Source organism: Lycium barbarum, chromosome 7 (assembly GCF_019175385.1).
Source record: "Lycium barbarum isolate Lr01 chromosome 7, ASM1917538v2, whole genome shotgun sequence".
NCBI classification, from domain to species: domain Eukaryota; kingdom Viridiplantae; phylum Streptophyta; class Magnoliopsida; order Solanales; family Solanaceae; genus Lycium; species Lycium barbarum.
This window is the reverse complement of record NC_083343.1, coordinates 73364499-73378221: the sequence shown is the minus strand read 5'-3', so window position 1 is coordinate 73378221 and position 13723 is coordinate 73364499. Positions and strand designations below refer to the sequence as shown.

Here is a 13723-nt window from a genome sequence, read left to right as displayed (position 1 = left end):
CTATTTACATCAAAGTTACGGGATCCTCGTCTATTCCCAATCCTTAACATATTCATATCAATTCTATAACATTAAAGGGGCAAAATTCTTACCTTTTCTTGAAAACCCGACTTGTCGTAAACGAGGTCCTTGTGCCAAACTAATTATACCCCGTTGAAGAGGGCCTTGAGTGCTTCACAACTATGTAGAAATTAGGATTTTTGGATTAACAACCAAGCTTGGAAATTTTTCTTTCTTTTTCTCTCTAGTTCGGCCGAACCCCTTTTTTTTTGTGCTCTTTGAATTTTTGCTTTGTTCTTTGATAATTACCAACTACAATGTGATATATATCCATAACCTTGGTCATGTGCCTAGCACATGACATTAAAGGAATGGGTTTGGGCCATGGTTATGGCCGGCCACCCTCCATCCTTTGGGCCTCAATTTTGTGTTGTATTTTTCTTGGCCCAATTCACTAAACGTCCCATTTTGTAATTCCCGAAACTAATTTCCGAAATTCCAAATTTATCCTCGGCTTTCCCCGAGGTCTTAACATTAATAATTCCATAACCAACATAGTCATATTCACTAAAATCAAATTATGTCCTTATAACACACAAGTCGTAATTATTTCTCGATTTCCAATTATACGAAAACACGGGACATAACACGGAGAGTGAGCTTGGATAGGCTTAAAAAGCTCAAAAGGTATGTAAAGCTACCCCGATCCTTCTTTTGGCATGCCTAAGTGTATTAGGATCGAATTCGGGCCTCGAAAGACTTTCTGCCCCTCGGAATCCGCAAGTGAAAATATCACTTTTTCTTTCAGTAAGATTGAACTCTTTTGGTATGTTTTCTTGGAAATTATGCAAACCTTCTCTAAACTCCTTGGAAAGCTACAGAATGTCCGTAGAACCTTTATAGGTGATCCCATAAGCTTAAAGGGCGTAATTTGGACCCATCGCCTTGCTTGTCCCGAGGTGGGCCCACTATTCCCGGTTTTGCCCTTAATGTACTTAAGTCTTCTTTTTCGAATAGTTCTTAAAAGAAACGTTTTGACTACCATTCTAATTACCTAACAAACGTTGTTTTAAATATTCCATTAAGTCTGATAAATTGTTTTGATACTCGAAACTCATTTACTATGATTCTTTCCGACTTCATTGGATCGGTTTGTCTTTGATATGCCTCATCGAGTCTATGGAAACATTCATGATATTTTAATTGCATTAGTCTCTCACTACTCCATTCGTGGATGCCCCAATGTTTCCCACACTGAGCCCGGGCCAGGATATGTTGTCAAGCGTGATCCTTTGCATTGTTCGTCGTGCCTCGATGTGAGGGGGCAGGTATACGCGTACATGGGTTTGTGGAGTATGCTGTGCCATGTACGCTTGTTCTGATATGATTTACTATGGCCATCTGATATGACATATTATGTTACGGGGTTATGCCCCTATTCTGATTCTTCTGTGTTGTGGCACCAGCGTCGGGAGGGTGGCCACGTTCTGTCTGCCGAGTCCCTTGGCAGGGGCCGGATTTGATATGACATATGTTTCTGTACACACTCCGCATGTTTGAAAATATATATCTGATACTTTGTATTTTCTGTTTACTTTCTGTACGTTCTATACCAGTTATGATTTTGTTTCTGCAACTCAGGCTTTACATATTCAGTACATATTTCGTACTGACCCCCTTTCCTCGGGGGCTGCGTTTTCATGCCGCGCAGGTACCGACGACAGGTTTGCTGATCCGTCCACTTAGGATCTCATTCTGCTATTTTTGGAGCGCTCTTTTATTCAGAGCCATCTTTTGGTATAGTCTGTCACTCCTATATATGTATATTCTCGTTCATGGGTATGGCGAGGCTCTGTCCCGTCATATGATTCTGTCGGTCTGTTAGAGGTCTGTGGACATGTTTGTGGGTTGGGGTCTTTCTGTACAGTTGTGTGCTTATGTTGTGTTTTGGCGATCCCATTCGCCGCGGCGGCCGGTCCGCATATATTTAAATGTTGCTTTGTTGGCCCTGTGTGGCCTTTGTTGGTATTTTCTGCGTGCAGGGTATATGGGATAGTCCGTAAAACAAAGGAAACTCTGCCGAAATTTTTCTGGAAATTACCTAAATTTGAAATAAAGCGTTGTCGGCTTCTGCCATATACTAGAATGCGTTTGAGTGCCCAGATCGGGCACTAGTCATGGCCTACGGGGTTGGGTCGTGACAGTCCACATATCCGAACATACTGAAATTACATATAAGCCGATGAGGCTAACATAACGGACAGAGTCACAAAATCGTACGTACCTATCCGAATCGTAGCAACCCGTAACCCACATACATATCTACAGGCCTCTAACAGACATACAGAATCAAATGACGGGATAGGGCCCCGCCGTACCCAGAATTGTCATACATACAGAATATACAGATGTCAGAAGATATATACCAAAAGTATTCGCTTCGGATCAAAGGAGCTCTTCAAAATAGCAGAATCTGAGTCCTAGACTGGCGGTGTATCTCCAGGTGCGTCTGTACCTGCGGGCATGTAACGCAGCCCCCGAAGAACCGGCGGTCAGACAGAATCATGGTCCAGACTGACAGACAAAATCATAATACATACGGACAGACAGAATCACAATACATACGAACAGACAGACGTGTACCGGACGGAATTATGCATGCAGAGTCATACCGAATCATACAGAGTCATGTGCTTATATAAATGCTGATAGCACATACAAACATACATACAGATCCCGGCCCTGTCATGGGGGCGCGGTAAACAGAACCCGGCCCTCTTAGTACGGGACGCGGTGGACAGACAGAATCAGATAATGTGCCATCCTAGCCGCCATCCCCATACACTGATCATAATATCATACCGATATAAACAGATCCCGGCCCGCACACCGAGGGACGCGATGAACAATGCAGAGGAATATGCACGATAACAGAACCTGGCCCGGGACGCAGTGAAGGAAGCATTGAGACATCCACGAACAGATTAATGAGAAACCACACACATACAGACTCAATCAACCTGAAGTATGCCAAGCGGCGAGTCAAATCAGAGTATTCGGATGGTATTCATAATACGCGCCTATATCCTACTTGGGAAGGCACGACAGATTATCACCAGAATCATATTTTCAGATGTCAAAACCATTTTGCAAGATTTATATAAAAACAGTCAAATCATGGTCAAAATGATAGTTCAGATGTTGCCTGTGAAAAACGGACAGAAAGAAGGCAATTTAGGCCATACAAGAGGTATCGGGGCTCCATGGGCCCACCTCGGACCAACTCGAGGCGATATACGTAAATTACTGATAATAGACCTTATGAGGTCATCCATAATCATATGGAAGTATTCCGACTCCGTTTAGGAAAGTTTCATACAAAAGTTCACTTTAAAGACATTTTATAAGGAAATGGTTTCAATCTTACTGAAGGAATTGGAGCGGATTTCCATCTCGAATTCCGAGGAACGGAGTCGTATTTAAGGCTCGCGACCGAGCCTATTACGTTCAGAACATGCCTAAGAATGAAGGGGTAGGCTTTACATACCTCGATTGCGCCTTACGCTCGCTTGGCTTCGATTCCAATTTCGTCCAGAATCTAGAAATGGTCAAGTTTACCAATTGTCAATTCAAGCCTTTAGGATTCCATACTTAATCACATAATTGCCTACCGAAATTTCGGCAGCATTTCCCCTATATATTTAACATCCCCGAGACTTAGCTCGGCTTAATATATCAACACAGCACCCAACAACAACATCAATAACAACAACAAGTATTACAAAATATGCAATATGCCATTACTAGCCATCTTTCCGACATAACACAATATCTTTCATTCCGACCTTACACTTCCAAACCAATCTTACCATTTTCATATTCATCACTTATCAAGGTCATTACAACATGATTCGGAGACATATCATATCGTTTTCGCCAAATATACATAAGGTATACACAATATACAAGCTTCCTACTAAAGGCATAATTCATCCACAATTTCCAATCTTTTAGCAAACATGTTCATGACATACTTCTATCTTCCAACTTCATCAATGATAATCATAATTTGCCTCTTACTACTTTCATCTCCACATTTACATAAGTTACAATAAACTTGCATAATTTCCTACAACAACTTAACAACTGTTTTTCCATGACAACAAGAACCATTATTCTTTCATTCACTTCACAATAACACAATTAACCTACTAGAGAAATTTAGTTCATCTTCCCTCATTAACATGGTACCACACGGCCATATTCTATATTTTCCAACTTCCACCAATTCATTCAACTTTCATTTCCAATACAATTTCTACCATAACCATAACTAGATTACAATACAAAATTCAACACATCTCAACTACACCATCATACACACACACGGCCATACACACACATTCACAACACACAAAATTTTCTTGCTTTTCATTCATTCCCACACACTACAACATATATACGTATATTCCATGGTTTAAAAATGGTAAAATTCTTACCTTTTCTCAACTCTTCCACTTGCCACAAATGGTAGTTTCTTGCCAAAATAATTGTACCACTTTGTAGAGAATCTTGAACTTAGTAATAATTCCAAAAGAGATGGATTTTTGAATCAAGGATTTGAGCTCCAAGAATTTTTCTTTTCTTTTTCTCTTTCTCTTTCTCTTAGGCCGTGACCTCTTCTTCTTTTTCACTCTTCTTGTTTTTTCTTGAATGTTCCAAAAGATGAACATTGATCCATGTATATACTTATCCCTTTTTATTAATTTGTCACATGGAATAATATTCCATGGACTTGGGCCATGAAGTGTGGCCGGTTGGGCTCCCTTTGTTGGGCCTCATTTTATTATTATTTGTTTTGAGCCCAATTCATCAAAAATTCTTATTTTGTAATTTCCGAAACGAATTTCCAAAATTCCAATTTTGCCCTTGGCCTCCTTTCGTAATTCCACACCAAGGTATTCATAGCCGACACATTCATACCAAGTAAGGTCCAAATATGGCCTCATTCATTACAAGTCAAGTTATCTCGAATTTTTCGAATATGCAAAAATGTCGGATGTAACACAATGTTTGACAAGGTAATAGATGAAGAGGAAGTGGATATTCCAAATGCAGCAAACAACACTCAGGCAGTTGCTAAGCATGGTGGTATGAGGCATGCTGCAGAAGAGAAAATAAAAAATGCCGATACTCAGGTTCAGGAAGATAATGCATGTAGTGAAGAGTTGGATAACTTCCCAGCCAAAAAAGCCAATGATTTTCTTGAACAACAGGCAGTTAGTGCAAATCCTAATGCACTCAAAGTACATGAGAGTCAACAGGGGACTCCAATAGCTAGAGGTCACATACAAAGAAAGCAAACAGTTGCTCTAGTGCCACGAAACAAAGGCAGTGGGAATAAATTGGAGAGTGGCTCAAAGCTGGTGCGGTCGCTTGGAAAGGAAAAGCATGGTGATAAGGTGCATGGTGACAAGGTACAAATATCAGATAGCAGGCAGGAGTATAGCCTGGATGGGAATGATATTGATGAATCTCAAGATCAGACTGTTGGTGTAGAATCTAGAATTCAAGCAAACTCTAGTGCTAAGGATCTGGTAGAACAAAAAGCTCCAGATAATGTTATAGATTTGCAAGTAGCAATTCCAGATAGGGAACAGGCTAGAATTGATATGGATGAAGAATCGACTGCTCAGAATTTTTTAAATGCTGTAAAAGAGAGTGATATTTCCCCTAGACAGATAGCAAAAGGGCCTGGGAAAGCAAAGAGGAAAGTTGCAAAAGATAGTGCACCTCATGTTTCAGGGGTGACAACGAGGAGGACAAATTCTAAATCCCATATGTATTAATGAATGCACTAATATGGAATATTACATCAGTGAATACAAAAAAGGCTTTTAACAATGCATACAAAACACAAATTCTTTCTTATAGGTTTGATGGAGCCATTTCAACAAGCCTATAAGATGGAAAGTTACAGAAGAAGGTTGGGGCTTAAGACTGCTATTTGCAATATTTCTGGCAAAATTTGGGCCTTTGTTGATGAAGAATATGAAGTAACATTCTTGATGGACACTGTTCAGCAGCTTACACAGAATTTATTCAACGGGGATATAGAAGGGGAGATGGTTGTCACCTTGGTCTATGCTAAGTGTGATAGAATTGAAAGAATTGAACTTTGGGATTCCCTGTATAACCTTGCTTCTGATATGACAATTCCATGGTTAGTTGGGGGTGACTTTAATGTCATCACTGATGAAGAGGAGAAGTATGGTGGCCTACCGGTGTCTCTGAATGAAGTTGAAGATTTCAGGCATTGTATTCAAACTTGTAATCTTACTGATTTGGGGTATAAGGGAAGTGTCTTTACATGGTGGAATGGGAGAGGAGCAGATGACTGTGTATTCAAAAGGTTGGATAGGTGCTTGGGTAATTTTGAGTTTCAGCAGTTGTTTCTAGGATTGGAAATCACTCATTTGATCAAGCTTGGCTCAGATCATTCTCCTTTGTTGCTAGAATGCAAGCAACATGTCCAACAGTTTAAGAAATCTTTCAAATTTTTAAACTTTTGGACCAAGCATGTTACTTTTCTTGATGTTGTAAAGGAAAACTGGACAACAGATGTGATTGCTAATTCCTTTATGACATTCAATGTGAATTTGAAAACATTGAAGAAAGTTTTATCAATTTGGAGTAAAGCTACTTATGGTGATATATTTCAGCAGATAACCAATTTGGAAGAAGTTATTAAGGCTCATGAAGCATTGTTTGAAGCTGATCCTTCCTTTGCCAATAGGGAAAAGCTTATGAAGGTGCAGACTGAACTTACAAGGGTACTGCATTTGGAAGAAGAGTTCTGGAAACAGAAAGCAGGCATGAGCTGGTTTCAAGATGGTGATAAGAACTCAAAATTTTTCCATGCACATGTAAATGGCAGAAGGAAGATGTTGCAGCTAAAGAGAATTCAAAATAGTGTTGGTCAATGGATTGATAATGAGCAGGATATGGCAGATGAGGCAATTAGATATTTTCAGGCACAATTTCATGAAACAGTGGTTCCTACACGGTTTGATATCCTGAAACATGTTCCATCCATGATTAGTAACGAGCAGAATGAAGAACTCGTGGCAGTTCCTACGAAAGAAGAGGTGAAACAGGCTGTTTTGGTTTAAATAGTACAAGTGCAGGTGGTCCTGATGGTTTTACAGGCTTGTTCTTCCAAACATGCTGGGATATTGTTGGAGATGATATTTTCAACATGGTTTGGGACTTTTTCAGAGGTTTTGAACTGCCTAGGTACATTACTCATACTAATCTTGTGTTGTTGCCAAAGAAGAAAGATATCCAGACTTTTAGTGACATGAGGCCTATCAGTCTGAGTAACTTTGTGAATAAGGTGTTTTCCAGAGTGGTACATGGGAGGATGGTGCATTTGTTGCCGGATTTGATATCAAAAAATCAAGTAAGATTTGTGAGGGGTAGAAGTATTGTGGAGAACATTTTATTGACACAAGAAATAATTACTGATATCAGGCTCAGAACAAACAAAGGTAAAAAGAATGCCAATGCTATTGTTCCTAATGTTGTGATGAAGCTGGATATGACAAAGGCCTATGATAGGCTGTCATGGATTTTTCTTACAAACGTTCTGAGGAAAATGGGATTTTGTGAACAGTTTATAAGCCTGATTTATGAAATTGTTGGAAATAACTGGTATTCGGTACTTATTAATGGCCAACCTCATGGTTTCTTTCATTCTACTAGGGGCGTCAAGCAAGGTGATCCTTTGTCGCCTACTTTATTCATATTAGCTGTTAAAGTATTATCAAGGGGTTTGAATGCTTTGCATAACAATTTGTGGTTCACCGGATTTGGTTTGCCTAAATGGAGCCCAAAAATTAACCACCTTGCGTATGCAGATGATACTATCATTTTTCTTCATCATGTGAGATTTCATTGGGATTGATCATGAATGTTTTGACTGAATATGAACAAGCATCTGGGCAGTTGATCAACAAGGCCAAAAGTTCAGTTTATTTGCATGACAGGGTTGATGAGGAGATATTTCAGCAGGTAGAAAGGGTTACTGACATTGCAAAGAAGGAATTTCCTGTGATATATCTTGGCTGTCCCATTTATTATGCAAGTTCCAAGATGTCTTTCTATTCAGAGCTTATAGCAAAGGTGAGAAACAGATTGCAAGGGTGGAAAGGGAAGTTATTGTCATTTGGTGGAAGGGCAATTCTGTTGAAGCATGTATTACAAGCCATGCCTATGCATTTGTTGTCTGTTGTTGACCCACCTTCCTTTGTGATTGAGAAACTGCACAAGATATTTGCTCAATTTTTCTGGAGCAACACTGTTGGTGAGAGGGGAAGGCATTGGACAGGTTGGGATACTGTTTGCTTGCCTTGTGATGAGGGTGGTTTGGGTTTCAGATCACTTCGTGATATGTCCATGGCATTGTTTGCTAAGTTATGGTGGAACTTTAGAACCAAACCAACACTGTGGAGTGCTTTTATGAGCAACAAGTACTTAAAGAAAAACAACCCCATACTTGTGCCATGGAAAGCAGGTTCACACAGTTGGAGGAAAATGCTTCAAGCAAGGGACTTAATTGATCATCAGATATGGTGGCAACTTAGAATGGGGTCCTCGTTGTTTTGGTTTGATAATTGGACTGGTTTGGGACCTCTTTATTTTATAACACCGTCTGATTTCTATTGTAATGAAGAGATTAATAATGTGTCTGATGTTGTCACAGAATGCAGATGGCATGAACAAGCAATAAGAAATAACCTTCCTGAAGAATATGCAGATTACATTCATAAAGAATTGCAGCCTCCAGCTAAGGGTGATGAACTTGAAAAACCTTGGTGGATTCTGGAAACTCAAGGTGATTTCACTGTTAAGTCAGCATAGGAATTTATAAGAAGCAGAGGTGAAAAGAGGGATGTGTACAACAAGATTTGGGTGAAAGGGTTGCCATTCAAGATTTCGTTCTTAATGTGGAGGGTGTGGCATTTTAAAGTGCCTTTGGATGATGTTATTAGAAGTTGGGGATATCACATGCCTTCTATGTGCATGTGTTGTGCTAATCCCAAAGAAGAAACTGTCACCCATATTTTCTTGACATGTGAAACTGCTCAAAAAGCATGGTCTTATTTTTGTGGTGCTGCTGGTATAAATATAGATGGCATGCATTTGCACCAAGTTATTACAAAGTGGTGGACTGCTGATGTGATACTAAGGATAAAACCAATCTTTTATGCCATCCCTTCTATCATTGTTTGGGAGTTGTGGAAGAAGAGAAATGGAGACAAGCATAGGGACAAGGTGTCAATTAGTAGAGTCATTTATCAGGCCTCAACTAATATTCAACAATTTGTGAGATTGAGGAAGCCATGTATCAAAACTGTCCCTCACAGGTGGCCTGAAATTCTGAGAATCCTGGAAAATTATGTTCCAAAGTTGCAGGTGACTAAGGTGTGGTGGAAATTGCCTTTTGAAGGTTGCTTGAAATGCAACACGGATGGTGCTACTAGGGGCAACCCTGGTAGAAGTTCATATGCATTTTGTGTTAGGGGTGCTACTGGTAACTTGGTTTATGCAAAAGCTAAAGAAATAGAGGACAGTACTAACACTGAATCTGAGGCTATGGCACTTCTTAAAGCTGCAAGATACTGTCTTTCTCAACATGTGTATTCTTTCATATTAGAGACTGATTCACTTTTATTGAAAAACATTTTGGAGAGGCAATGGAAACCCCCTTGGAATATAATCTTTGCTGTAGAGGAGATTTTGGAGATTATTAATAATGTTGATGTCCAGGTGTTGCATATCATGAGAGAGGGCAATCAATTAGATGATCACTTGGCTAATTATGCCCTCGATCATGGGGAGGTGATTGCGAATTCCTTTATAGATCTGGATCCAATAGAAAGAAAGATTCTCAATAGTGACAAGTTGCAGTGTCCTTATTTGAGAATTAGAACTCAAAAGAGATATTGATGAATGCTGGAGTGCTTATTGACAGGATATCAGTGTGTGGTTTGCCCATTATACTGATAATTTGATAATAAGTAGGAGGAGGGTGGAATTCATTAGTATTTCTTAATGAGGGGCAAAATGGGAAATATGGTTTTTCAGGTCTAAAAATCTGGTAGGATGATGGATAATGATGTTTACAATCATTTAAATTATGTTGTATGGAGAACCTGATGGTTTGGAATAGCAAGACTGGTTTTTTCATGATTAGGGGCAAAATGGGAAATATGGTTTTCTGGTTAGAAACACTTGATGGGAAGATGCAGATTGCTGGAGCCATTATTTACAACTGTTTTGGGTGGAGAGCCTGGATTCTAGGTATATGGGAGGTTGTGTGGTTGGAATTGGTTGCTGGCAGTGTAAGCAGCAGCTCACTCTTTGCAGCTAATTTGGTGCAACTAGAATTTAGAGTTGCAAGCATAAGGGGTGGTTCTGGTGTACACAATCTGCAGATCATGACTGATAGTATTTGCTGGATATTGTGCTTACTCTAGCATAATTTTTGGTGGATGAGGGCAGTTGGTCAGATGAAGAAACTAGCACAGATGAATTCTGATGCATTGAAGTTACAACCAGGGGGGGATTCTGGTTTGGTTTCTCTGGTGCAATGCTGGTCTACAACAGATAGGGCATGCTACAGTTGGGACTTTATGAACAAAAGGCTGTTGATGGTGCTTTCTGCTCAGATGAATTATGGCACCTGATGTTAGTTCCTCAGTTGAGTGTACAACTGGTTACAAGAAGTAACTACAAGAAAGGGGCCTGTTTGTCACTGATTTTCAGGTGGAAATTTGGTTTCCTAAGGTATGGGAGTTACAATAGGGCAGCAGCAGTAGTTTTTTCTACTGTTGGTCTTTTTTTCAGATATGCATCAGAGGAGTAGCTTGGTACTGTCATTGCAGCCTTTTTGGTTGCTGTTGGTGCACAAGGTGCTTTGCTGTTGGTGTGCATAAATGCAGAATTTAGCTGCTGTTGTGCACCAGGAGGGGAACATATATATAAAAAAAAAGGGAGACTCTGCAGAGAAGGTGGAGGTGTTGCTGGTTTGCTGGTTTGTTTGCTGGTTTGCAGCAAGGAATCATTACCAGAAGTCATGGACGAACAAGGATTTTGCCTTGATTACTAAGGCACAACACTGTTGTTTACAAGGATAGTAGCAAATGTGCAGCAGCTAAATGTGTTGGAGGAACAGCTGTTGAGTATGAAACACTAGCAATGCATCATGTCTGTATCATGGTGGGGTGCTAAGAAGAATCACATGCAATTTGGTCTGGATAGAGGCTGGTTGTGTGAAGTAATACAAAGAAAAGTGGGGACAGTTTGTACAAGTCTGGTGGAACAAAGGGTGCTGGTGGTATGCAGAGAAGGTTGGAGGTTTACTAATGCAGTAGGTTGAAGGTTGCTGCATCATAGCATTGCCTCGGTCAACATCAGAGGAACAGCATGGAAAGGCTTCTGGTGACAAGAATGAGGCCTGTTTGCAGCATGAAAGGCAGACTTGGTTTGGTTGCTGTTGGTGCACAAGGTGCTGCTAGTGTGCACCAGGAGGGGAACACACAAATAAAGAAAAAAAAAGAATGTGCAAAGAAGGCTGGAGGTGGTTGTTGGCATGAACAACTTAAGGTGGCCAAGATGATGCTGGGCCATAACACTGTTGTGTACAGCAGCTAGGAAACACACAGATGTGCAGCTGAAGGATTATAGCTAAAAACAACAGGAAGTGAGAGATGCATCAGCTGCTGGTTGCTGCACACACAGGCTGATGCTTCTTTGCTTCTTTAGTTCCTCAGCTGAAGTGTACAACTGGAGGAAATTACAATGAGGAACTAACAACTATGGGAGTTACAATAGGGCAGCAGCAGTATTTCTTCTACTGCTGGCCTCCTTCAGATATGCATTACAGGAGCTTTGCAGCATTGGTTTGATGGTTGTGCACAAGGTGTTTTGCTGTTGGTGTGCATAAATGCAGCATATTTGCTGCTGCTGTGCACAAGGAGGAGAAAAAAAAATAAGGAGGAGAATCTGCAGAGAAGGTTGGAGGTGTTCATGGAGGAACAAAGATTTCGTCTTGGAGATAAAATGCAAATTTAAAGGAATAGTGTGGAGGGAAGTTGTTGGCAAGTTTCAAACACCAGCAAAGCTCAGGCCTGGTGTTTCCAGTATGTACAACACTTTTGGTTGCTGCTGTTTAACATGGAGACACAAGGGTGGTGAGGTGGGGAGAAAGGGATCACTGCCATCATGTTCAAGGAGAGAACATAATGGTACTTTATTTTCTCACACTGTTTTCTGTTTTGCAGGTACCTTGGCAAGGAGAGTGCAGGCTTAGCATGGACTCACAACAACAAAAGGAGGACACGAAAGCTGCAAGATGGCTGCATTATACATACAGCAACTGAAGGGAACCAATGTAGCTAGAATTGAGCAAGTGGCAGCTTAACTGGTCTGGTGCCAGGATGAAAATGATGTTGATCTGCTACTTCTGATCAGCACAAGATGGCCAGGAAATATAACTACATCACTGATCCTTACGAGGAAATGGTGTGGTGTAGTTTTGTTTCATCTGCAACTGCAGGGAATCAGTTATGAAAAAGAGCAACAATTTTCTTGGTTGCTGGTGTAGTGCTCTATTTTGCAGGTTAGCATGGACAATTAATGGACAGTAGCAAATGATTGGTGCAGCAGTCTACACTAATGCAATCTACACAAGATATTGGAAGAAATGAACAGATGCAGCAAGAGGCAATATATGTTGCAGTTCATATGCAAATGTGGTGTCACAAGATGAACTGCATCACTGGAGCAAAAAGCAACAAAGGCTGCAAGGGCTATTTGCAGTAACTGCAAGGAAACAATACAGCTTGAAGATTGTCCAATACTGCTGGGGCAAAATTTACAACAGTTAGGGAAAACAGTGTACTATACTACAGTTGGGAAGGTTTTGAACAACAGATATTTCAGATTGATATACACAGATATACCAGTGGTATACATGGTATACGGTGCTATTTTGGGACTGCTTGAACTACAAAGTTACACTCATGATCTATTTATTGCTTTTTTCTCAGTGGGTGGTATTAGCACCCCAGGATGCTGATCCTACTGAGGAATTATCAATATTTGGAGAAGGTAGTGTGCTTAGGCAAGGTCCGGAAGATTCATTTCAGTTTTCACTGTTACTTCTACTGCTTTTAATTAATTCTTTAGCAATTTGTAGTATCAAGTTAAGACAAGCTATAAGTCTTAATTTGGTCATTAGTTTAATTTGTTTTTTATTATTAGTCGTTGGCTACATTTGTAAAGACCTGTAGGATTTGCTTTGAGAAAAATTTATAAAATTAGCCCTAGGCACCAAAATACCTAGTGAATTTTATTAAAAAAAATAAAATAAATAAATAAATATATATATATATATATATATATATATATAACTGTCTGAAAAATTGAATAGCAAATCGATTATAAAAAGTCCACAAAACTAAACCCAATATCAATCCATGAGCATTTAACTGGAATATGAGTACATAAGTCTTTGGGATATTCTCTGGGAATAATATAAGTGGTCGTTTGGTACGCGGACAAAGTTATGCTGGAATTATAGTCCTGGAATTATAATCCATGGATTATTTAGTATTACTTCTTTATTTGGTTCATTGGATTAAAGGTGAGATATACC

The 13723-nt window shown here is 39.9% G+C and overlaps 1 protein-coding gene across 1 annotated transcript; it reads left to right on the top strand.

Moving 5' to 3' along the window:
• Window positions 1–5966: 5966 nt before the first annotated feature.
• LOC132601537 (uncharacterized) lies at window positions 5967–7172 on the top strand. Its single transcript, XM_060314616.1, has one exon. The coding sequence runs from the start codon at window positions 5967–5969 to the stop codon at window positions 7170–7172; it is 1206 nt and encodes a 401-aa protein (XP_060170599.1).
• Window positions 7173–13723: the final 6551 nt, after the last annotated feature.